This window comes from Lutjanus erythropterus, chromosome 7 (genome assembly GCF_056507025.1).
Source record: "Lutjanus erythropterus isolate fLutEry1 chromosome 7, fLutEry1.hap2, whole genome shotgun sequence".
NCBI lineage: Eukaryota > Metazoa > Chordata > Actinopteri > Lutjaniformes > Lutjanidae > Lutjanus > Lutjanus erythropterus.
Window position 1 is genome coordinate 35,226,305 of NC_139323.1, and position 27,052 is coordinate 35,253,356.

Consider the following 27,052-nt stretch of genomic DNA (forward strand, 5'->3'; position numbering starts at 1 on the left):
TTTAGAATGGAGTTTGGCTCAGTAAGTAAATAAATAAAGTGTCTGAACAATATAAAAAGTGAGACATGTCTGAAATACACAACCTGAAGATTTGTTAAGGTAGTTATATATGTCTGGTTCATCCACTTTGATGGAGGCAGTATGAAAAATCCCCTATTTCGTTACAATGCCAATCATTGATCAGTAAAGACACAGCTTAATTACTCACGTTCTTGGCTAGAGGATTTGGTCTTTTAACAGCTAAACAGTGTTACAGTTTTCTTATTTTATGCAATGAGCTGACAAAGATCACAGAATTTGTGTTAACTGGCAGTCAAATTCACAGTGTTCTTTCCACACTAAAAGGGGCAGCGGAGTGACACGGGAGTACAGCACCCTGATCAATCAATCAAACTCTCTTTGTATGGCACCTTTCATGCAGATTAATGATATTCAAAGTGCTTAACAGATGGCTGACAAACCAACAATAAGACAGAACAAGTGAAAACTGTAATAGAGTGAAAGTAAAACCATATACTCTGTTTCAAATAGAGAATAAAAACAGAATAAAACTGTTGACATACAATGAAATAGATTGAAAAGCGATGTTAATAATATGGAGTTAAATAAAACCTTGACTAAGAACTGGATAAAATACATTAAAAAAACACACAAACTTAAAAAATACTGATAATAAAATAATAACAAATAATGTTGAATAAATAAGGTCAAATTGAATGAAATTAATAAAATAAAAATAAACAAGATTAAGACCTATAAATTATTCTCAATCAAAAGCCAGACTGAAGAGGTAGATTTTAAGCTTACATTCACAAATTTCAACACTTTCAGCTGACCTCAGATCAGATCCTCAGGATGATTGGCCATGCATATGGGATTTGTAGTTGTTTTTTTTTTCTTTTTTGCTGCTATTGCTTGTTTGCTATTTTTGCTATCTGAAATGACTGTAGTGTTTAATGTATGTTCTTGTTTTTAGACGCATGTTTAAAATGTATGCATGATTTTGAATATGAATCCCAGGAAGACTAGTTTTGCTTTGGGGATCCAAACAAATAAACAAACAAACAAACAAGATGGAGAAGAGGGAGGAGGAGGAGGACGAGAAAGAGGGTGAAGAGCTGCCAAATGTGGAAAGAAGAAGATTAGAAAAAGAAAAATATTCTGATGTTATATTTTTACATGTTTCTAAAAAGCTGGTAAATTGGCTTAGATGCTTTAAAATCAATCTATCAGTGACGGCAGCTTCATCTCATGACAGAGGAGCCAAGACGCCATCTTCCAACCAAGTTGCCTTCTGTCACAGAGAGGCTGTTCCCGCCTGTCCCTCTGCCTCTCCTTGACTTCACTGTGTGTTTTTCTCTCCTTTCCTTTGCTGAAGAGGATAAACATGATGGGAGTTGTTTTTCCATCACACTTTCTGTCCTTCCAAGAAACTCTCAGGCGGGATGAACAGTGCCATCTTCCTGCTTCGTGCTATAAAGAAGTCTCTCGACTGTGGGCGCTGTTAAAGCTGTCCAGCGAATTTCGAAGCAGCCCAGTAAGACACACGGAGGACAGTGCCAATTCTCTTGGCGATGCTCTTTTTATTTGTCAGTCTAAAACTTAATGTGGGGATGAATTATGGATGATAAAATGCTGTGAATGACTGATTCAGTCGTGTGAGTGATGAGAGGATTACTGATTTTTTTTGACTTGGTGCTCCAGACACAGATGGAGACAAATACTCTGAGGAATCTCATGCATCTAAAACAATATCAGCTACAACACACACACACACACACGCACACACAACCTGGAATGCCATTAAGAAATTTTCATTACTGATACCTAAAATGACGAAGTGTCAGGTGATTTAAAGGACAATTCTGTAACATATTTACTATAATAAACCATGAAATGACCATGATGTGTCACCAGTGAAGGAAGGAAACATGCCAAGTTGAAATAACTCACTTTTTTGACAAAACTACAGCTGCGGTGTCTTCATTTGACATTTCCATTCCGGCCTTTAACTTGTTATTGTTCGCCCATTTCATGTTAACTAGAGCTCAAATTAATGCCAAGTGTCTGAATTAGTAAGTTTATGAGCCGTAACAAATCAGCAATAATCTTTTAGAAAGAGAAGATGTTTATAATGGTCAAATCGAGTGCCGCTCATCTGCCTGAGCATCCCTGCGTCTGGAGACATTTCTGTTTGTGTACAGCTTAAATAAACACGGTGTAAGAGAGTAACTAGTCAAAACCAGAGGTGCTGGCCCAGGTGTATTTTTGAACCATGGACAGAGCATGGATAACAATTTCCCCCTGCCTCCAGTTTTAATGCTAAGCTAAGCTAATTGCCTCTTGCCATTATTTCCATACTTAATGCACAGGTCCAATGCTGAATTTTATTAGTATCAGACAGAGGTGAGTCATTGTTTTGCAGGTCACTAGAGAGTCTTGAGTCTTTGCACTCAAGTCTCAAGTCAAGACTGAGTCTTAAACAGGTCATAATGTACACCTCAACTTTCTGCTCTTTGTGCAACTGCAAATGTTGAACAAAGTTGACAGTCACTGCATCTCCATCTGTAGTTTTTGACCTACAAGTTTCACATACTGCATTTGTTTTTTTGTTGACTATCTTGTAGGGTTTTTTTGTGAATGAAATTATCTTTGGTCTCATTTTTTCACACTGGTGCTTAGTAACGTAATGTTAGTCCTTTAAGGTTCTCTCCTTGATTGGACGTTGTTGGATTGGTTCAATCAAAGTGAATCTGGAGAATGAGGTGTCGACTTGCTGAGAACGAATAGCATTAAAATGAGTCGATTGAGGAAATGAACAAAAACGAATTGCTTCATGGCACTGATCTTAAATAACAGTTTTTTTCATCTCTGGGCTTCAGGGAAGGTATCAAGTATTTTCAAGTAAAAAATCAAAAGTCCAAGTGAAGTTATTGGTGTTGAAGCCCATGTTGAGTTGCAAGTCTTTTTTGATTTAGATTTTTGATTTCATCAAATTTGTGACTCAGTTCACACTTTTGTTATCAGTGTGTACAGTATAACTATGATGGAAACATACACAGATAATAAAACAGATACAAACATTCAATCACTTACCAGACATCCTCTCATGATGTTGACACACAGGCCGGTGCAGGGTCGTATCAGCGTCAGCCCTCTGCAGTGGGAGCAGTACTGCATCCTCACTAAGCCCCGCCCACACTCTCTGGATAACGTCGCCTTCTCGGTCGCGTTCACAACCTCTCCGGCCAGTTTCAGCAGTCGACTCAGTGCTCGGCCCACTCCAAGCGCACGGGACAAGCTGCTGACCAAGAGGCGGGGATGGGGTCCGAACGGGCTGACATCCTGCCGTGTCATCCGCAGGCAGTCGTCGTGATTGGCGGAGGTGGAGGAAAAGGACTGAGGCGACGAGCGGCCGATCCCAGGGTTGAGCAGGCGGCGGTAGACCAACGGGAAAAGGTCATCGTAGAACCGACGCACTGTGTGGTCCAGTGAGGAGTTAGAGTCTCCAGAAAGGTGGTGTTTGATGCTGCTGAACAGCTGAAACACAAGGGGGCGACAGTCGGACGCCAAAGCAGAGTAGGCGCTGTCGAACAGAGTGCCGGTCAGGTTAGACGTGAAGGACACAAGTGACTCAAAGGTCTCTGGAACAAGTGAGAAGACAGAGAGAAAGACAAACATGAGTTATATTGTTCCATGTTCCCTAACAAACATACTTGATAATTAGTCATGAATATATCTTAAAGGAATATTGTTTTCTACTTTATATTTCTACTTTACCTTTCTGGTACCTTAATTCATTGTCATTGTTGCTACATGAACATTTTAAATTTCCTAACCTCAGTCTTTTTTATCAGTGTTTGCCCTAGATTTCCTTTTCAGGCCTGCTGGTATGCACCAAAAAAAACCCTAAGCAGACGGTGGCATGATGACATATTGAGGTGGTCACATATGGTCAGATGGCGCAGCATGTGGTCTGCATTTTAGATTTTCTTTCCAATTTTTGTTTGTTCAGTATATTCAAGACTTCAAAACAAAGTGATCACAAAACTTAATAAGCTTAATTTATTACCTAAAAATAAGTTGTGTAATCTCTGACCTTGGCAAAGAAGTTAACACATCGTGAACTGAATGAACATGAAACACTGATCGAATGCAAATTCAGGATTTTGGAATGAATGGATATTTGGCGTTACTTTGGGGATTTAAATAAAAGACTTTTCTGACCTCTGTCCTAGCTGACCTTAGAATGGCCTTAAATAAAAAGTCAGGCGATATTTGGGATTCATCTTTTATGTGTGAAACATGAATGTATGTATTATATTTAATGTTAATGTATCTACAAGTTGAATTGACATATTTCAGTTTGGACCAAAGTGGTGGACGGACCAACCATATGATAAACATCGCCATACTTACAGCTACGCCACTTGTGTGGCTAAAAAAATCATAATGAGAAACAAGAGTCTTCTGTGAGACACTCTGTACCTCAAGGTAGAATAATATCAAGATAAAAGGTCCACAATACAATATTCATCCCAACATTAAAACACAAAGAAAATTATGACTTCTGTCTTTGTCTTTGGCAATAAATGTTTGAGATATTTATAGAGATTTGCAATAAAATAAATAAAATAAAATAATTAACTATGTAATATCATGGTAGATAATGCCAAAGTCCAGTACAGTATTCAGACATTTTTAATTGTAATATTACATTATTCACTGTATTGTTACATCCGTAATTAAATCTAAAATTCTTCACATTTCTAATGGTGGCATAACTGACAGATATGTCATTTCCACCTGAAAGATGTGTCATTTCCATATTTGTGCGTATATTAGTGTCTCTTGTTACACAGTGTCTGTCTCACTAACCTTGGACTGACTTTATCCTGCTGCATACGAGCCAAAATAGTACACAACTTAATTCATCCCTGAGCTCATTTTCACTTCACTGTTATCTATAGTCAGGTGATAATGAGAGGATCCACTGTGTTTCCTATGTCCGACACGGTCTAATAAAGTGGACAGCACCCTTAACAGAGGCTGCGTGCACGCGGTGTGTGACAGTGTGTGTGTGTGTGACAGTGTGTGTGTGTCTATGTTTGAAACCTGCCAAGTAAAAAGGGTGATGTCAATGTGATGGCATCCTAACACACACACACACACACACACACACACACACACACACACACACACACACACACACACACACACACAAACTGAGAGAGGGAAATCTACGCCTCTGTGACTTTCTCGTCAACTCATTCAGTCAGTGTGTGTGTGCATCTTTGTGTGTGTGTGGTCATGTCTTAACAGCTTTGTATTTCACTATCACAGCCTGACTCTACAAGTGGGAATTTATTAAATAACTCACAAATTGACTAAATAAAGAAATCATTATCACTCTTCAGGAGAGTTCACACAACAGTGACCCAGTATTTGAGTTCTGTACATTCAGACTCATTTTCGCTCTAGTAGATGAAATGAAATGAAGTGACGCCGATGGTGGTCGGGGGACGAGGCGGCGGAGCAGCGAGAGGCAGGGCTCGCTTACATAAAGCACCGAGTGATGTCTCACTTTTATGTGTTTGCATACCCATGTCCTGGCAATAGCAACACAAATACAGACGGCATCGAGTGACACGGCAAAGTCTGCTCCGGGGTCATGTGATTAGCTCTTTACCCTCCATGATTGGATGACAGCTGCGCCATGGTGGAGAGGGCACAAGGGTCTTACAGTGCCAGGAGAAACACACGCAAGCATGCAGACACGTATGCCCACACACACACACACACACACACACACACACTAAAGTAATCCACAGGGTGTAAATAGAGCCTGACTACAACCGCTCTGGGCATGTCTCAGTTTCTCTTGTGGGTTTTAATCACTGTGCTTTGGAGGGGGGATCCTCTGAGATTTAGCTCAGCTGTTGACCACTGCTGTCGTGCAAAATTAATTTCATTCATTAAAGGGACAGTTCACCCCAAAATGAAAAATGCATATTGTAACTGCAGTGCTATTTATCCCTCTAGCTGAGTTTTGGAGATATCGGCTGTAGAAACTAAATGGCACTCAGCTTGTGTTTACTGTGTTTTGAAAAACAACAATGTCTCATTCCAGGAATCATGACCCAGTCACTCAAGATAATCCACAGACCTTTTTGCAAGTAGTTTCATGTAGGCACTTCAACCGAACTACACCCGCAAACCACATCACCGAGCTAGCTAGCTTGGTGCACATTCACATGCTCCTTGGATTGTCCCATTTCCCTGAGCTGGAAAATCTTCATTCCGACTTTGATGTATTCATGAGCTTTTAAGTGATATGTGGAAAAAACATGGATGAATTAATAAAAACAACCAAACTTTCACTTTCGTGCATCATATTTCAGCATACATGACTTCAGCAGACACCAACTCTGCAACAACTATTTTTTTTCCAATTTTCTGAGTTGTTGGGGGCATTAAGGGGAGGGACTTAAGGGGGCATTAACATAAATTTTCCCAGTCAGGATCTGGCCCCCAGACCGGCAGTGTGAGACCCCTGAACTGGATGGATAAACAGAACTTGTTACATAGGGAAAATCTGCATGCCCACTTTTGGTTTTGGGGTGAACTGTCCCTTTAAAGGGCTGGTTTACCCAAATCACAAAACTAAAATATTTTCTCACTTGAAACTAGAATTATTTAGCTGTGCGGGTCTTTCCTGTTTTATCTGTCCAAGTTAAAAAAAATTGAAAAGTTATCAATTTTATTTTCCACCTAAAAAAATGAACGGCAGAATACAAACAGGCACCTATAAATGTTTGAATGGGACATGTAAGAACCGTGAGACCAGGTTTAATTTATCTGTCATCATTGTTTAATATCCTGATAAACACCACGTGAGGTCAAAACCATCACTGAGGGTAGCAGAAAGTGTGGATATCTTTAAAAGAAAATTAAAACACACCTTTACAGCCTGGCTTTTATTTAATGTTGCTAATTTTGACTTGTCCTTTACTTTTATTTTTTAAGTGACTATTAGTTTTATTTTATTCAATTAAATGTTTTATTAATTCAAATGTTTTTTATGTAAACTTGTGCTCTTTTAGCTCTTTTTATCTTAAGTACTTTGAGTTGCATTTGATGTAAGACTTGTGCTATTTAAATCAAGTTTGATTGATTGATCCTGAATAAATTAACATAATTTAACATAACTTATCACTATGTCCTTCTGAAAGAATGTTTTCTTCATCTCATTTCATTTCATTTCTTCTTCATTTCAGTGTTTTGGATAGTATAACACGAACTTCTATTACCTCCACAGTGCTGAGGTGGCTGCAGTATATTCAGATAATGATATCTATCACAAAACTTAAAACACACAAAACTTCCTCCTTAGGTAGATATCAGGTGGAGTTAAAAAAATGTTTCTTGTGATTTTAGTGAACTGACTCTTAAAATCATGGTTTAAACTTGTGAAATTTTAACTCCTTGTTCTGGCTGCAGCCTTCTCCTCATTCAGCCCCTTTGTGTATGGATGTTTTGCATTAATTTTACCCATGGATGGTTTAGGCATCCGCTGGGCATAAATAGCAGCTGAAAATGAGCCTGAGTGCACTGAGATGTAGCCGGGGAGGAGAGAGTGGGAGATAGAGAGGCAGGGAAAAAAAAAAAAGAAAACAGAGAGGTACATGTTTGCCATGTCTGTCTGCTGGGTTTCATCAACTCTACCCCTCTCATAATCTCTGCATGCACACGCACACATTTGTGCACGTGGACACACACACACACACACACCAGCTCTTTCTATCACACACACACACACACACTCATGCTCACACAGACTGGTGAATAGTGTTGAGAGACAAGTGGACAAGCAGAGTATTCTTCCTCCTATTCAGAGCAGCCCGTTAGAGACCGGCTGTTGCCCACGGCAACAACACTTTGCTGCGGATACGTACTGAATGTAAACATTCTCCGTCCCTCGCTCTCTCATTGGTCAAGAACAAAACCTGATTATCGCAGCGACAGAGACAGACAGACAGAGAAAGAGAGCGGAGAGTTGTAACAAAGTTTTCCGCTGCTCCCTCTGAGAGTTTGCTCTCTCAAAGACTCAATCGAACATCAGTTGTTTGTTTGGCTAGCCACTGTGGCGCCTCACAAAATAAACTGGCCTCACACCACCACCCTGACACAAACTAGCTATTTCATGATGAACACACAAAGTGAGAATGACGGGGGGCTACAGGCACTTGACAGAACCGTTAAAACACCAAAATCACCACTGCTATTAATGTCACTTTGATTTAGGCTACGTTCTTGAATCACCAACGGACTTTATTAGTGCTGGTTAATCATAATAAATCCGCAACGAAAAATCATTAATGAAACAAAGCTGAAAGGAAACATTACTTTTCACATTAGGGCTGCAAATGTAACTAAATATTATTTTCATTATCAAATTATTCTTTGGATATTTTTCCAATATTTTTTGATCATTTGGTCCCTAAAATAATGATGATTTCCCACAGCCCAGTGTGACATCTTCTTGTTTCTTATTTTGTTCAACCAACCATCCAAAAGACACAAAAAAATTCAACTAAAACTATATAAAACAGAAAAAACAAAACTGTCTGAGAATCAGAGTAATCAAGTCAAATCAAACAACCCTGGGCTTTTGCTTAAAAAAAAAGATTCAACCAACTAGTCAACTTTTAGCACTTGTTCAAATTCAAAAAAAATAGTTTACTGAGGAATAAGCATGTACACTCAGCAAAAATATAAATGCAGCACTTTGTTTTGGCTCACCTTTTTTCATAAGGTGAATATTTCTCTTTTGTGTACACAAAAGGTTTATTTCCCTCAAATTTTGTTCACAAATTGTTAAAATCCATGTTAATGAGCACTTCTCCTTTACCAAAGATGATCATTCACCTGACAGGTACAGCATACAGAGATGCTGACTAGGCAGTCTTATTATTGCACAGGTCTGTTTTGGACTGAACCATTTTTCAATAGAAGCAGCTAGCTCCAAAAGTTTCATCACGTAAGTATTTACATAAAGCTTGCGGTGGTTGTAGCAGGCAAGGAAGAGATCACCTTAAGCCATATTAAAGGATATATAAAGAAATCTTTATCTAAATATTCACAAACTCATCACAGCATATATTTGAAGTAAAATAGTAAAATATATATATATATACAAAGGGAGGGAGAAGATCAAACAACCTTCTGCCTGCAAGCGCAGTGCAATAGAGGGAGAGGCGTGACCCCTACACTGTTTGCAGAATATGTTGCTTTTTGGAAATAAAGTCACCAAAAGGCTCTGAAAAGTTGCTAAATCTGGCAACACTACTCCAAACTATGCAGTTCTATCTTGAAAAGACATTTTTAGGCACTGAACAATGGATATTTCACACTGGGCTACAGATACCACATTTTTTCCCAGGATGGCAAAGTCACAACCCTGCTCTGGCTCTGATTGGCTTAGCCTGACATTCTCACCCTCAGCCTCAGCCTCACCACCTCATGCCTAAACCTAAACAACCCCACCAATGAAGGTAAAGAGCACTAGCCAATCAGAGGCAGAGTAGAGCATGTCATGACTTTGACCTCCTGGGCAAAAAAAGGTCATCTTGACAAGTATAAAATGCTCACTAACATGGATTTTAACAAACTTGTAAACATAATTTGAGAATTTTACCGATTTGCGGAGCAATTGGAAAATTCACTTACATGCATTTCTCTTCATTAATACATGAAACGAATTGATGCACACATTGTGTTCTTTAGTCTACTCCCCTTCCTTCAACTGTAACTCCATTTCTCTCTCTCACCATGGTAGGCCTTGGTGTGTCCAGCGATCAGGTACTTAAGTTCGAAGCTGTAGGATCGGATCTTCTGCTGCGTCTCGCTGCGAACAGCCGCCATGTAGCTGTCCTCCATCTTACTGGTGCAGCAGCTGGGCCCAGGATGGACACACACCCTGAGAGACTCATCTGAAAGACAGAGGAGGAAGAAACAGTTTAAGGCATGACCGTATTAACTGAAGATCCACTGATATCGGGTTGAATCAGCCAACACAGAATGGTGCCTGGAAGGAATTATTTCATGAGGTCTGCACAGCTTTCTATTCGCCTTTACTCTGACCTTCGATAAATTGGCTTGGAAGAGTTTTGGGTGTACTCGCCAAGCTTCTTATGATTAATGGAGGCAGTGACGTATCTGATAAATCTTTAATATTTTCTTAGAATAAAGTCTCAGATTAAATCTCACCACTGTTTTAGTTTGGGCTCACAGCTAGAGATTTGCTCTTAAGGGTTGTTTTAAAATCCATAAAAATCTCTTTTCCCACACATTATCACTAATTAAACAACCAGTAAAAAACTCATCTTATTAATCATTTAAAGGCCCAATGTGTAAGATCTATGGGGATTTATTGGCAGAATATGGCAGGAATAAAATATAATATTCAGCAGATGTTTTTTTTTTTGCGTTTTTTTATATTTTTGTATTATACTGAATTTTTGTGACCATTTATACATGGAGCCATATGTTACATATTGTGACTAACTGAGCATGAATGACTGAATGAGCTACTGGTCATTTACATTCATTCATTCATTCATGCACGAAAATAACTTTAGAGTCCTAATATGTGATCAGTTTATCCAAATAAAAAATATTTTGATATCTGCTCCAATGTTTTTGTAGTAAGTTTCTCTCCTGACCCAGAATCGTTCCTGACAATGGGACATCCCTAATTTCAACAAACCAAACACTCGCTCAAGATACGGCCGTTTGTGTTTTTCAGAAGTTTTGCAGCTATCATAGGTTCTCTTACACACTCGGAAGGGGAGGGTGAGGTGAGAAGGTATTCATTTGGACACAATCTGCAACCTCACTGCTAGACACCATTACATTCTACAGACTGCTCCTTTAAATTAGTTAATCCGTTTAGGGACCAGTGATCTAAAAGAATTTAGGGCACAAGACTTTATGACTTGACAAAAATAATTCTACAATGAGCCTGCTGGGACCTGACATGATGACACGCACAGTGGGCAACACTTCACCACACACACCAGACTGTGTGTGTGTGTGTGTGTGTGTGTGTGTGTGTGTGTGTGTGTGTGTGTGTGAGGGTGTGTAGACTGCTGTAAGCCAAGCTGTCAAGTTGACTGTGATCAAGGGAGAGAGAGGAACGGACTGTTCACCTATGTCTGACCTCACACACACACCAGACCTGTGTCAAACTTTCAACTATTCACATTAGCACTGGCTGACTGTGGAGTACATTACTGGGATGGTTACTATTTATTGGAGATGCTTTGTTGCATTCCTCACTTGCAAGTGGGGCAACAGGGTGTCTGGAAGCCAGACTACAAGGTTTAAGTCTGGAAACAACCAGACCAACACCAACACAGTCAGCATGATTCAGAGACCTGTGCAGCCTCTGTTCTCATCTCAAAATTATTCATTAAACTAGTTTGGACTCTTAGTAAAAGGTCCAGTTACTGGAAATTTTACAGAGATTTCAGCTCTATCACTCCTCGGTCTTTCTCTCTCACCCACACCGCTCGCGACAGATGGCTGCCCACCCGCAGCCTAGTTCCGCTCAACCTTTCTGTTTGTTAAAAGAAAGTTTTTCCTCACGACTGTCACCAAGTGCTTGCTCATGGTGAGATTGTTGGGTCTTTGTAAATAATATTGTGAAGAATACGGTCTGGACCCGCTCTTTTTGTATAAAAATGCCCCGAGATAACTGCTGTTATTATTTGTCGCTATATAAATTAAATTGTCCTGACTTGAGTATCAGATGGCCTTCATCAGCAGATGGAGTTCAGCTCAGTTGTCATGGAGATGGTTCCATTGTTATCACATGATATATGTATGGGATTTTAGCCACATAATAGCAGGTGGTCGCACAGTATATGGGATGAGATGGTAATCCCTGTCACTGAATTTTTGCCAACATTTTCAGAGAAACTGACGTGCTTTTTCAGCTCCAATAATGGAAGCCACTCCCTGGCCAATCACGGGCCGGGGAGAGGTGCATTTGTCCGCCAAGGACAGCACCGCTATTCAACTGTTATACAGCCTACTTAGAATGGCTTTTATCTCTAATTAATTCATCCATGGCCTCACCAGATCAGAATACTGTGTCGTGCCAACATTTCACTGTGGTTTATACATCTAAAATTTCCCAAAACTTAAGATGACATCCTCAAGTGTCCTGTTTTGCCCACAACCAAAAGATATTCAGTTTAGGGGTAAAGAAACCAGGAAGTATTTACATCTAAGAAGCTGGAATCAGACAATTTTGACTTTTTTTCCTCGAACCGATAAATCATTTCTGAAAATAGTTGGCGATTAATTTAATAATTGATTAATCGACGCAGCTCTGCTACAGTGAAACTGCCTCAATTTAACACTGATGCCTCTATATGACCTACAACAGTTAATGAGACCATCACCAAGAAGTTCGGCCATTTCTACATGTTGTGTTTACGTTTCCCAGGCAAAGTTACAGTGAGTAGTTCATTACCCAGTTAAAAAGCAGCAGGAAGAGACTTTTTGATTTTTGATGTTATATTTTGTGGTTGTCACGGACGAAACATCACCACTTTTGTCGACAGAGGCCTCCAAAATCAAGAAAATGTGAAAGTTCCTTGTAGTAGCTGCAAATACAGTCTGCAGGTATCTGTAATATACTCGAGTATTTATATTTCTGACAACTTTCTACCTTTACCCCTACATTTTAACACAAATATCTGTTCTTTCTACTCCTTACGTTTTCAAGACAGTCCAGTTGCTTTAGTTTTAATGAATTGAGAGAAATTATCATTATTTTTAGTTTGCATCACTGTGTCAGGACTGATTTCAGTCTAAACAGATGGGACAGTAATACACAGAATATACACTTCCTTGATGTGTCAATTGGTACATACTGTGTATGCCAGATGTAAAAAAATGAAAACAACAGTAAAGATGTAATAAGATGAAACAGACATGAGGGAAACTAGACCGCAGAGAAGGTTCAGTTAGTTATAGTACTCTGAGTACATTTCACAGCCTGTACTTTTTCACTTTTATTTGAGTAAAGAAGGTGAATCAGTACTTTTGCCAGAGTCTTCTGGTACTTTTACCTATGACAATTAGCAAATCTCTGCCCAGAAATGTAAAGGTCACCACTATATATTGTAAACGGGATGTTAACAATCACTACCTCATAGTACACTATCAGGTCCTGCAGCAACAGTAATATTGCAGGAATACTACAGTGCCTACAGTCCAGAAATCGGCCCACGAAAGGTAAACTTTACAGATTCAAACTACCAAAAACAATATTTGCACCCATCTACCAAGCATCACTGATATTTGGGAGGTGACGTCTCTGCACAGAGCTCAAACAACACACAAGACAAAACCCACCCAGCCACAGCTTGTTCGCCCTGCTGCTGTGTGGAAAGAGATACAGAAGTATCCGCTGCTGTACCACCTGACTGAAGAGCTGTGAGACTGCTTCATCTCTTCAGCCAGTTCCAATCAATCAATCGAAGAGGGAACAACATCAACACCTCCTTTTACAAACATGTTGTAAATGATGGATAAATCGCCTTGTATCTCTGCATCAGCTATAACTGCAAACTGTCATCAAAAGCAGGAAAATTATTAATTAAGAGATTTTTCATTCAGCTGTGTGAGTGTTACTGATATCTGACAAAGATTACTTTATGCCTGTTGACTATAGCAGGACAATTAACATCTGATTCTTGTGCAATTTTATGACTTTAATAATTCAGACAAGGAGACAGTTTATGTAAGTCAAGACCACAGGAAAATAAAGCTTGTTAACTTGAGATCTTTATCATCAGCCACGTGTCTCCAGTACACAGGAAAATCAGAAATTACTGCCAACAAATGACTCTAAGGGATCAACTTTTTGTGGTTTCTTTTTGGGTACAGTTACATTAAAAATAATGACATCTTAGACCTGGACGCTCACACAGTGCAGGACTGTAATACTGTGCAGAGACAGTCTCATGAGCCAGACGAAATCCACGTCTTTAACACCACCACCTGTAGCCAAGTATGTTTTCAAGAGCTCTACAGAAGTGTTGCAGAATATTTAGGTTAGTTTTCAGCAGAAATGGCTTCTGACGCTCTAAGAAGTGTTGGCTGCACAGTGATGATCCAGTGACTTATTGGCCCTGCGCTTCTGAAGCTATGAGTTTAAATCCTGTGTGGGCTACATGTCACAGCAATGCTTAAAGTATTAAAAATCTCATAGCAGAAGAGATATTAAGTTGGAGATTGATTATGTAACACTGCATGGAGTTTGCTCGCTTTCAGTTTAGTCATTTAAGATGAGAACGTGGAAAATAAAGAGACTCTTTTGAATTATTTTCAGCAAAACACAGTTGTCAAGCTCCGCCTCACTATATTAAGTGAATCTTAATGTGAGGAATGTGTGCAAGTTTACACTCAATTATATACTTCATCTATCTTCCTGATACTATGGATGGAAGGGATCTTAGATACAAGTATATGGATCCTTTCACTTAAGTAAGGAATACTTTGCCCAGGATATTTGTGTAGTTAAATTTTAATATTGTTACATCCCTAAATCTTTTTTTCTACAAACTAATAACAATAATTATTGCAATGTCTAGAGAACATTTGCAAAAAATATCATTCTAGCGATGAAAATTCATCTTTAAGTTTGTTTATCTTGAGTTTTGTCTCTGTTTTGGCAAATGAATATGAGTGTAGAGAGTTGGAGGAACGTCTGTAACCTAAACTGTACAAAAAATGCAATTAGACTTAATGGACTGTGAAAAGGCAACCAGATAAACTGATGTAAGACCACACAGTGTGTTATAGAGGCCCTGGATTATTTACAAGATATCACCATGTGTGTATTATTGACATGATATCAATATTTAATTTTTAAATATCAAGGTTATCGTCAATACCTGTCTAACACAACACCCCCAAAAATACTCAATTACAAGTTCTTCAATTAAAACAGTACAAAAGCTAACTGATATATCACTAGTATGGATATATATATATATATATATATATATATATATATATATATATATATATATGTGTGTGTGTATATATATATATATATATATATATACGTATTGTTTTAATAATATATTGATTATTATCACTGATTAAGGCTGCTAATGATTACTTACTTACTTGATAAAAGGGTAATAAAAACATTAAATTGATTAGCAAAACAGCTGGTGATTAATTTAACAGTTGACAACTGATCGATTAATCAATTAACTGCTGCAGCTCTACACTTAATTATATATTTTAACTGTCTTCATGACACTACTGTGGTTAGTAGGGATCTTAGATAGAAGTACTTGGATACTTTACTTAAGTAAGGAATACTGTGTAAAATACTCAGTTACAGGTTTTTCAATCAAAATTGTACAAAGCAAAAGGTTCTTAAAGTAGCAAAATGGCCCAATTGTCAGTGTTATATTATAATATATAATTATTATATGTGATATTTTAATATAATATATATAGTAGATACACAGCACTATTATTATTATTATTATTATTATTATTATTATTATTATTATTACCAGTGCTTTAGTTGAAAGGCAGAAATTTGAAATTGTGATCTAAGTGAAACTAATCTTTACTTCATCCACAAGTATTGATCAGTGGTTTCATTTATAACATTGCATTGTAATTTATAAACTCATCTTATGTTTTGCATTTAAAATCTTGATCTTCAGAGCAATAACTAGCTGTCAAACAAATGTAATGTATTAAAAATATAACATATTTGCCTTTAAAATAGCACAGAATGGAAAATACTTAAGTAAAGTTCGACTACTTCAAAATGAAACTATTATACAACACTTCACTTTATGCAGTTAGTTACACTGCACCTCTGAATACTTCATGCTCCTTTTTGTGAGCCTCCTGCAGAGTTTCCACTATAATATTTCAGAACATTTCCATATATTTTCCACATATCGTGTTTCCAGTGACTGACCTGTCCCCGGCCTGTCTGGCACCAGCTCCACCGGGCCTATTTGGCGCATCATGTAGGCTGTCTTCACCTCATGACAGCTGTCCACATCGGCTGATCTACAGCCGCTCTCCGGCAGGAAAACAAAATACAGCAAAATCAGCCAAAACAAGTCCACGTTTTGTAAGGCTGCACGGAACATCGCAACATCTCAGTCAGGAGATAGAGAGTCTGGACGGCAAATGTATGAATTCCTAAAAATCCCACGGTGCGGCGTGAGTGAAAACTTCATCTGCAGCCAGTAAGTCTGTCTGGAGCTGGAGCCCACTGTCAGGCTCAGCGCCCTCCTCCCTCTCTGACTCCCTCACTCACTTCAGCTCAATTACTTAATTGACATGTGCACTCCAAATACTTTAAAAAATACGTGTGTCTGCTATACAGCAGCTATATCGTAATGTTAATAATATCTTATTACAGCTAAGAAACTGACAACACTGTGAGAGCACAACCGTCACAATAATCATAAGGGATATAGGCAATTTACCCGGGAATTCACTAACTTATGTCGCCATAAGCCATCTGTTTATTATTATTTGTTTGTCTTTTTTTTTTTTACATTATCTCTCTCACACACACTTTACAACAGCTGCTTCTGCAGACAGGGTCCATTAAGCTTGAGTGATTTCTGTAAGGGAAGTGGAATCAGGAAAAAGCAACGTTTGAAAGTTGAACATGAGCGCCGCCCGTTGGTCACTTTGCATCATTGCAGAGTCATTTTTAACAGCTCCTCAATTAGAGTAAATAGTTTGTTACAATGTTCATATAAATCTTCTTGCATAAGTATAGAACCCTTGTGATGTGTTATATGTTTTCCAATAACTAATTAGCTATATAATATAGAATGAGTATTGTTGATTTAACCGACAGCACTCATCTAGTTTAGCTTGTATTACCTCACCTTGCAGACCTGCAGCCGTCGTGTATAGAAGGGAACCCCAAACTCGTGATATATCTCGCGAGAGGGATCATTGTAACCCAAATCGATCTTCTCCAAACCTTAACCAAGTGTTTTCTGTCACTGCATCTCTCTGGATCTTAACCACAGCGTTGTCATATTATAAACCACAATTTTTCTGGAAGACGTGCAGTAAAAGTTCAGACAACGCGTACAGATCTCGCGAGAATGTCGCAGATCTTGGGTTCCCTTCTGGAAGGACCACCTACAACAATGCGGTAGCGGTTAGCTGAGGCAGAAAGTCAATTAACACACAATTCCAGTACCGTCGGTAGCTGTAGTTTACTGTTTCGCTTGTTTGACAAAAAAGACAATTTTCTTCGACTTCACCTCCACCAAGAAGCTTAATTAAACTAGCCGACTAAGTTTTTTACACAGATCGTTAAGGCTGACCAAGCACCTGACAAACGTCAGCAAGGTAATTTAGCATAGCCATGGCAACCTGTCCGTCCATTTCATGACTAAAATGTGGACAACCTGAAAGAGTATCACTCTTGAGTGAGTAACTAATGTTTTAAGTGTAATATTTTGCTCCCCTCTTTTCACCATGTATAAAAATAGCAACGTTGGCAACCGCAACACAAGTGGGTAACCTTCTACTACAGCATATATTAGCTTCCTTAAGTAGCACGTGATTACTACGTATTGCACAAAGTTGATTAAAAAAAAAAAAAAAAAAAGTCACGTGCCCCGTGTGAGGCTCGAACTCACGACCTTCAGATTATGAGACTGACGCGCTGCCTACTGCGCCAACGAGGCCCGATGAAAACACGCGTATGTCCAAAAAGGATAAAACAGCATTATTTTATGACCCTATGTCAAATTTATATAAGGAGCACTCGTGTGTGGTCATTTCTTTACAACCTAGTTCAAGACGGCAGAACGCTGTGACGTGTCTCTGTTCTGGCCAATTGAGCAGCTTCGCTCCTTCCGTTTGCAGAAGCCTCGATTGCGGCTTGAAGTGCATGTAATTTTATTCTTTCGACAAAAAGTCTCATGTTGTTCACACCAATTTTTACTTGGAAATTAGCGTGACATAATGGCAGCATTCCTGTCCTGGAAAATGACAATTTACGCAAACTGTGAGACAGACAGCGCCTGTAAATCGAGCAGCCAATCACGATTCGGTCTGCTATCACAAATCGTTGTCTGCTCCGGCCAATCAGCGCTCGTATCGCTACCAACGTTTTGGTCGCTTCTCTCTTACAGGGAACTCAACATTTGTGAAACTCGCGAGATTTGTATGCGTCGTTTCTACACTGCGCACGATGAATTAATTAATTATGTTTAATAATGTGACAATGCTGTAGGACAATGCTGTAAGGACAAAAAGTACATGCACAGGAGTTAGGAAAAGATCATGGTTTGATTGATATGGTCCCTCTCGCGAGATCTTTCGCAGACCTGGGGTGTCCTCATAGATGACCCAAGATTTCCCTCACCAACCAAGATCTGACCAATGATGTGTCAGAATGCCGGCTGGAATTTTAAAACTAAAACGGCAGGTTCGAGACTCGATTTCTGATAAACTAACCTGCCCGTTGATGACAAGCAACTTTAGAAAGTGAAGTAGCTAAATGAATGTTAGGTTACAAAGCTCAGTCATAAAAAACTACAACTTTAAATACGTACATAACACAGATTTGTTTGAACTCAAAGTGTAAATAAACAACAATAAGATTCATATTTGTCATATTCTTAGTCTTTTTATCATCATCACATGAAGATTTTCATTTTGCTCTAGATTTTACATAGATCTGCTTCACATTTATGTTATTTTAGAGGCTGCTACACATCTTTATACATGATCATAACGAGTTAGGAACCAGCGGGAGTCGATACGGGGCATGACGCTAAACGCACGGTCGTGTCTAGAGGGAACCCTTGATTTGAGAAACTCTCGCGAGAAATACTCACTTTTTGTTAATCGTGCACGTTAAACAAATGAATCATGTTTTATAAGATAACAACGCTGTGGTTTAGATCTCAGTAGGTTTAGTGACAAAGATCTTGGTTAGGGATATAAGGAAACATCATGGTTTGGGTTAAAATAATCACTCTCGCGAGATCTGTCGCGGGTCTGGGATTCCCTTCTAGACAGGACCCAAACATGATCAAATTAGCGTGACATATTGTTGTTGCTGTATTCACATCCTCGGAAATCTGAAATCCATCGGCGAAAACAGCTTACTTCAGCTTTCTAGTGGGACTTAGTGACCACATGTCTGACGAGGAGAGGTTAGATTTAATCAACTCCCCTATCTCTGATTAATTTCAGCCAGTAAAAAAAATGTTTTGCCAAGTGTAGATACAGATCAGCAGTATTAAATAATGTATAAATCAAATAACGCAAAAATCAAGCAAAATAGGTGCAATCACGTATTAGTAATTAAGACTTTTGTGTGCGTTTCAGTACACAGATAATGCCTATAGTATGTATTTTGTTTGTCTGACTCCACATTGTTATGTCTCAAACGCTGCCATGACTTCATGTTTTAGTTCCCCCACAGGCCCTGAATGCATCATGATACTTGCTGCGGCTCCTTTAAGTCCAATCTCCCGCGTTCCAAGTTAAAGCGGAAATAGAAAGCCTTCTTTTCTCTATTTAAGCGCGCCAACAAAGACTATTGCAGGAGGTCTGTCTGAACTTCATTCACCACACATCGGACTGTTTGTTTGTCTCTACTGTCGTCCTGAAACAATGCCGGAGGAAACGTCCACCGCGTCCAGCTCTGGGAGGTAAGACTCGCTTGTAATTTATCACTGTGTAACGTAACGCTGGGAAACACGGCTAGCTGCCCTGTAATGTTAGCTAACGCAGGAAAACGCGGCTAACGTTAACGACCTTGCGTGGTTGGTACTGGTTATGTGACATCTAGGTTTCCGTACTTCTGAGTGACTATTAAAGTAATAGTCAGGCGGTGCCTGCAGGCGCTGCCAACAAAAAAATACTGTCACCGTGCACTGGGAGGCTAGTTGGCTAACAACAATGAGGCGTAGCTGATATCTTAAACTACGCGTGTCAGCGCTTAAAGTTGGGTGCATCGACGTCTTCAGAATCAGGTCAGGTAGCTTGTTTTTGCTGACTGAACTTAAGTTTGAACTCTTGTTTCTTGTAGTGTGGAGGAGAAGCCGTGCTCATCATCATCAGCTGCTGCTGCAGCAGACAGGTGAGTGTTTGTAACTTAACGGAAAACTCCGCTGCATCTGTTCGTGTTATTGTGTAACTCTGACCTGATAGATGTGAATTTCCCCCCCGTCGCAGCTCTGTTGATGTCATGGAGGAGGCAAAGAAACTGATCGGCACAGGGAACAAGCATCTAGTGATGGGAGATGTTGTTTCTGCTGTCGGGGTTTTCCAGGACGCCTGCAGCATGCTGTGAGTTTTGTAGGGAAAAGTGCTGTTAATGATTCAACACGGAAACAGTAGTCACTGTTAATTCTGACTCTGAATTCTGTTGTCAGTCAGTAGTATTCACTCATATTCTATTTTCTGTGTATCTATCACTCTGGGTTTGTGAGAAATGTAAAGTGAAAGTGCGTTGTATTTATTCTAAATTCACATTGAAGTAAGTCTGACCACAGCTTACATCAGCGAGTTTAACTTATCTTTCAGTCATGTGATCCTCGTGTGATCCCATTTTCTGTATTTAGAAGACTTTTCAGGAACTTTGAAGTCATAATAGAACAACATGGATGCATCAGTACATTCCCTTAAACCACTAAAATGTAGCTTTAGTTTGCTTGTAATCAAGGTGAATACTAATAAATAATTCACTCTACATAGACAGTAATGGCTACAATCTGATGCCATGTGACATGCAAGCAAAATTAATATGCAGGTGAACCCAACCCATATGGAATTTCTGAGATGATTCTGATTTCAGGAGAGGAAAACTCACAGGATAAGATTTTTGTACCAGCAATGTAAAAATAGACTTTCTATGAAGTTTGCACCTTCGGCTCTGCAACAAGGTTTCCTCTATCTGAAGAATATTTTAACATGTTAAATAATTGTTCAACAGTATGCCAAGCATTTGAAGAAAGGAACGCTGAGAAATAAAAATGACATCGATAAATAAACAGAAGTACTGTTCCGTTTCCGTTTGAATGAATATTTCAATACTGTCAGTCAATTAGGGGCAGCTTGTAAAACAAGAAGCATAGCAACTCTGCATTTACACCTGCCAGGGAGCTCCTTGTCCTCATGTTAGACATTAGGCTAAATCTAAATCTCTTCAAACATCGATTTCTGTATTACGTTCTGAAAAATGTTTTCATATCTTTAAAACATGTATACCTATACAGATATCTGACCAGCCTCCATCGTGCTGATTATGGGATGACTGCTCTATTGGACTGGCTCTAATATGCAGTACTTAAACTTATCAACCAAACATTTGTGTGCATGTAACCAAAATTTTCTTAGACTTTCTGATATGGTCTAACTTGAGCAGGTGTTCATATGAGTTTTCCAAAATGAATGCAGGATGAATCTACTCAATACTTGCATTGTCATTGCTAGGGCTGCGAAGTATGGAGACACAGCGGATGAGTGCGGTGAGGCCTTCTTCCTGTGTGGGAAGTCCCTGCTGGAGCTTGCCAGGTTGGTTAATTTACTGGGACCCATTAAAAACTTAATACTGTATATTAGGTGGTGTTACTGTGACTGATATAAAGTTGACTAACATTGCATCACTTTTTATTCATGCGTGTAAACTGACTTAAGAGTGACAGCTTCTAGACTTGATCCTGTTAGCATTACATATTTGCTTTAGATATCCTGATATTTTAATGTGCGTCTGTGCTCCTGTAAAGCACTTTGAATTGCCTTGGTGCTATATAAATATACTTTCCTTGATGGTCTTCCTTTTTGTGTTTTTTTTGTTAGGATGGAGAACAGTGTCCTTGGTAATGCCCTGGAGGGAGTCCCAGAAGAATCTGAGGAAGAGGAGCAGCCCAGCTCCAATATTGAGAGTGCCAACAATCTTGATGGTCGGTATAAAGTATTGTTTTTCTTTATTTTAGAAAAAAATCTGTAAATGCTGTTTGATTCTGATTCCTTGCATGAAAAAAGGTCCATTAAGCTCTGGCTTAGTTTGTCATTAGCTGGTGCATAGTCCAAAATCTCAAGTCTCTCTCATGCTTTCAGGTATATTCTTATATCCCAGTAATGATAAAACACTAGACTTGATTTTCCTGTTAGCCGAAGTCAGACTTATGTTTTCCTTTCACTATTGGCTCAAGTGTGAGGAGGCTTAATTTCCCTCCCATGTCCAATCACAAATTAAGCGTTAAATTATAATTCTTTTGACCAAATGAGTTGTGAGCTTTCTGGAAAGTGTTTGTCATGGAAAACTAACCTTGGCATTTAAATGCAACACTTTATCTGAAACTACTCTTCACATGCCACTCTGGTGCAGAACAAACTAGAGATGAGCTACGAAAGCAGGTGTATGATGCAATGGCAGAGAAGGAGAAGAATGGGGCAGGAGAGCTGGAGTCTGAGGATGGAAAGGGCAACACTGAGGTGAGAAAGGAAACTGGTGTGGCCAAGTCCCCAGTCAAACCTGAAGTGAATGGATCAGGGTCATCTCAAGCTAAAGTGAATGGTGTTGAGAAGAGCCATGTGAACGGTGTTGGGGACAGTCCGACTGTGTCTCCTGGGAAAGACGGTGTAAAGACGGTAGATTCAAAAGAGAGTGGTGAGAAGACTGAGAAAGGAAAAGACGAATCAAAGCCAGAAGCTGAACAGGATGATGGAGAACCAGAGGGTAGTAAATGTTTGGATACAGACCACTGTTTGGGTGTAGCATAAGCTTTGTATTGATCTAAAATGGGCCACATTAGCTTAGGTGTTAGAAAAGGTGAAGGGAAATGCACTGAAGTAAGAGTTTACGGCACTTTGGTGGAAAAATTTAATCTATTTGAGCACATTTGTCTTCAGGCTCTACTTGAGTCGTACTGCAGAAAAAGATTATCTGGCCTTGTCTAATTGCCCTTCTGCTGCCTCAATAGATGATGATGACGACGATGATGATGACGATGATGATGAGGATGAAGAGAAAAATGGACAAGACAAGGTGAGCTCCATACATGCAAGTTTCTTTGACATAATTGAATATTTAGAATTTTGACTTATGCCTTTCTTGCCCTCAGGAAGAGGACGAAGTTGGGAATTTGCAGTTGGCATGGGAGATGCTGGAGGTTGCCAAAGTCATCTACAAAAGGTAAGTGCAACTCTGCAGTCTACCATTTCACCTTTAGTGTGCTTTCATGCCATGTCAGCAATATAGAAGTCTCTCAGTTTGGAGGTACTGAAAGTAAACTGTGCATCCCAACTCACAACTGTTCCTGATTGTTGCTCAGAATTGTCATTTTCTCATCAGTTGACTTTAGTGGAACAACTTTTTGGATCAAAATGCTCATCTGTCAAACAATTAAATGTCCCTTTTCAGCTTTACTGGTCTAAAAATCCTTAAATCTTCACTATGGTGCTTCTCACCCATCCAGACCTTTTTCACACACCTTTGTAACATTTCAGGTCTTCAGCTGTGTGGGCTTGACACTTGAAATGATTTCAAGCAGGCCACTTCAAAAGTCTGACCTCATACAAATCCAGACTTTATAATCTTAATAGCGCTCTGCTTGAGGATGTTGGTCAATAAGAGGTAAAATTGTCACTCAGTTAATTTCTATTAATATTAATTAATTTCTATTTCTATTTTTCCCACAGAAAGGAAAGCAAAGACGACCAGCTGATGGCAGCCCAGGCATATTTGAAACTTGGAGAAGTCAGCGCTGAATCAGGTAAGTTTCACGCAGCAGATTTGCATTTTTAGGCTGGACTTTCCTTTCCCCTCCTCAAAGACAGGTTATTCTGAATTAAACCTTCACAATATTTTGCCAGGGCTTCTTGAGGAATCTTCAATTGGCCCTGGCTCAATTTTTTTTTTTTTTTTTTGCTCATCAAGTGTGCAAACAGTTGCATGCAATTTAGAATAACATGATTAGTGTTGTAAATGCCAGAGTCATTTATCATTGAACATTTTTGAAATCTTTCATTGACAAATTTCATGTCAATGTAGCCGAGCTAAATGTCACCTTATATTCCAAATCTGAATTCCCTGTGACCCCTCTGCCAGGTAACTATCCCCAGGCACTGGAAGACTTCCAGGAGTGTCTTACCCTGCAGCTGAAGCACCTGCCTCCACACAGTCGTCTGCTGGCTGAGACCCACTATCATGTCGCCACAACACTCTGCTACATGGATCAGTACAGCCAGGCCATCCAGCACTACAACAGCTCCATAAAAGTCATCGAGACACGTCTGGGTAAGAGTTTTCTTTCTCTGGAGACGAGCATTTTCAGAACCGCAGCTATGTTTTGCACTTAACTTTTTTTCTCAAGGGCTTTATACATCCTTAGATGAGCCTGTAAAGTGACTGGTAGATTGGAGAGTGCATGTTTCTCAAAAGCTGAACATCAAATCCTGGCAGTTCTGAGGGCTGAACTGTTTTTAATGGACTTATCACATGTATTGTCTGTATATAGCCATGTTGCAGGAGGTGATAACCAAAGCAGAGGGAACGGACGGGGCAGCAGAAGAGAAGAATGAGATGGAGGAACTGAAACAGCTTCTGCCCGACATCAGGGAAAAGGTGGAGGATGCCAAGGAAAGCCAGAAAACTGCCAGCGCCGCCTCTCAGGCCATCCAGCAGACACTAGTGAGTACACAGAACAGCAAGGAACAATAATACTGTATAGAGCTGTCAGTGAAGGGTCACTGAACTGTTTTTGCTTTGCTGCGGATTTGGCTTTTTTTTTTTTTTTTTTTTTAGTGATGTAAAGATGTGGTATTGATACTTAAATACTCACGACAACCTTTAATACACTGGGTGAAAGGGTGAAAACCATCCAGTGTTGGAACCCTTCTCTTGCAGTTTAGATGTACAAAAGCTATAAAATAACTGCAGCTTCAGCTCCTTGTTAACTGACTAACCTTTTCCAGGGTGGCGCCTCAACCTCGTCAGCATTCCTGTGCGAAAACGGGGGCGCTTCGTCATCTTCAGCATTTGCAACAGCCAGCCAGGTAAGGACATTGTAATAGTAGGCACCTTAAACTTTTAGGTGTCTTGCTTACTGTGCAACTTGACTGATAAGCAACCAAACTCTGCCGTTTCAGATCCCAGTTAAGTCATCGGACAGCGCCTCGTCTTCCAAAGCAGCCTCAGACATCTCCCACCTCGTCAGGAAAAAGGTGAGACCCTGCTAATCCCTGCCTGACCTTTTTTCTCCTTTTTCTCTATTCTGCCTAATGAGAATGTTTGCTAAGGAATAAAAAGCTCATCTCTATACGGGAGCTACAATAATCTGAATTGAAAGTGGCAAAATGCTGCTCTGTGTGTGGCTAGGTCTGTGTGGTTGCCTGCTCTGGTTGTCAGATGTCAGGGCTTTTTGTGAATGTCAGTCTTTAGCTTGTGTGTTGTGAAGTGTGACTTGTGTTGGTTAGCTTACTGTAGCTGTGGCATGTGTGAGTGTAGGTGGCTGTGGTTCTGCTCAATGCTATATTAAGCTCTGATATGAGCTGATTTGTGTGCATGATAAACTAAATTGTGCCCTTGAAATAATTGGTGACTCATTTGGTTCCATTTTTCCCTCTGAATGTCAACCTTCTTAAAGGGTTGTTTGCGTTGAATGCAGTTTTGTGCAGAAGCGTTGAGTCTTCTCTTCCCCCCCCCTCCCTTTGTCCTGGTTTTCTGTTTCCACACAGAGGAAACCAGAGGAGGAGAGCCCAGTAAAGGACACTGATGCTAAACAAGCGAAACAGGAAGCCACAGTTAATGGCAGCGGGGACTCTAGTGCCAGCAAGGAGGGAAAATCACAGGAGGCGAGTGATAGGCTTCTTTGTACAGATGACGTTTGCAGGAGGACGCTCTGGAATGATTGTGTCGTGATGATGGCTAAACATGACCCTCACTACTTGAATATGGTTTCTGGTGGAGTTCCAAGTCTTAATTGGGGTTGAGGATTTAGCTGTTCTCTACGTATGAAGGAATTTTACCTCTTGAAGTCTAATCAGAACTACATAAGGAAGTCAGGAAGAAGCCTGCATCACTGATGCTTTAACTCAAACCGTTCTTGCACATGAAACCGTCTCAGGCTCATTGCAAGACTCTATAGACCTAAAGATGACCACATTTTACATCTTTTCTCTTCCTCAATCACTTCAAGTCTCCTTGAAGTGGCTTTATCTGTATAAAAGCAACAATCCTGTTCATTCAGACTTGACTAGATATGCTTTTCATGGTTAGTAGTTAGGTTTTATGGACCAAAGAATATTATCAGATATGTTGCTCAGTTTCTCTGAGCTCAAGGTGACGTCCTCAAATGGCAACACAAAGATATTTTGACTGCCAGAGGACCAAAGGAACTAGAAAATATCACTTTCAAGGATTTGATATTTTATAGACCAAACAACCAATCAGTGAACAAGGGATTACATAAATGAGAATTGTTATGTGCAGCCCTTTCAGTGTTTATGTATCATCTTTCTGAATTCTTATTGGTCAATGAAACTTGACTTCTTAAAACAAGAGACATTGAGGCCAAACCAGCAAACTGAAAACTTTTTCTCTTGATCGTAGAGAAATGCAAGGAGAATGCCAAGCTCTTGCTGCTTTTATGTTGAGCCTTTTTGCGTTTTCTTTATTCCCTGCAGCCTGCCAGCCAGTCGTCCCCTGTCGTCAAGTCTTCAGCGTGACTGTCCTCGACTCCTTCCTGATCTACGAAACCAGCACAGCATGCCTGTCCAGCCCCTCTCCACCTTCAACACTTTGTTTCTGTAAATAAGATCCATTTTCATAGATTTGTCTGTCAAGTTTTGTATACTTGTAGTAAAAAAGAATAAAAAATTTGCAGATGGAAGTTTGTATCAGTTTTTTTTTTTTTTAAATCTCACAACTGTGACAAACCTGCAACAAAGTTTGTTTGCTACTTTGTCAACTTAAATGTGTTTTGCTTAGAATTGA

General features: G+C 39.6%; 2 protein-coding genes and 1 non-coding gene across 3 annotated transcripts in view; 1 reads left to right on the forward strand and 2 right to left on the reverse strand.

Moving 5' to 3' along the window:
* Nucleotides 1-17,421, reverse strand: part of LOC146324305 (glypican-5-like) — a 72,199-nt gene extending 54,778 nt beyond the window's left edge. The window contains exons 1-3 of the mRNA XM_084722303.1: nt 16,031-17,421; nt 9,831-9,992; nt 3,097-3,644 (exon numbers count right to left, since the gene is read on the reverse strand). Of these exons, the coding sequence (XP_084578429.1) occupies nt 3,097-3,644; nt 9,831-9,992; nt 16,031-16,208 (888 nt within the window). The 5' untranslated portion in view covers nt 16,209-17,421. The remainder of the gene's footprint in view (nt 1-3,096; nt 3,645-9,830; nt 9,993-16,030) is intronic.
* Nucleotides 17,422-17,707: 286 nt separating this feature from the next.
* trnam-cau (transfer RNA methionine (anticodon CAU)) lies at nt 17,708-17,780 on the reverse strand. Its single transcript has one exon. It is a non-coding gene; the product is annotated as a tRNA-Met (tRNA).
* Nucleotides 17,781-19,577: 1,797 nt separating this feature from the next.
* nasp (nuclear autoantigenic sperm protein (histone-binding)) lies at nt 19,578-26,948 on the forward strand. Its single transcript, XM_084723618.1, has 15 exons — nt 19,578-19,760; nt 20,141-20,191; nt 20,287-20,400; nt 21,547-21,627; nt 21,913-22,016; nt 22,445-22,828; nt 23,040-23,104; nt 23,181-23,251; nt 23,758-23,831; nt 24,167-24,355; nt 24,576-24,748; nt 25,033-25,113; nt 25,207-25,281; nt 25,795-25,911; nt 26,743-26,948. Exons 1-15 carry the CDS (start codon nt 19,723-19,725, stop codon nt 26,782-26,784), a joined length of 1,659 nt encoding a protein of 552 aa, XP_084579744.1. The 5' UTR covers nt 19,578-19,722; the 3' UTR covers nt 26,785-26,948.
* The last annotated feature ends 104 nt before the right edge of the window (nt 26,949-27,052 follow it).

Coding starts and splice junctions, on each gene's coding strand:
- nasp (XM_084723618.1), top strand. CDS start 19,723: ATGCCGGAGGAAACGTCCACCGCGTCCAGCTCTGGGAG. Junction 22,017..22,444: donor GAGTGCCAACAATCTTGATG/GTCGGTATAAAG, acceptor ACTCTGGTGCAG/AACAAACTAGAGATGAGCTA. Junction 23,832..24,166: donor AGAAGTCAGCGCTGAATCAG/GTAAGTTTCACG, acceptor CCCCTCTGCCAG/GTAACTATCCCCAGGCACTG.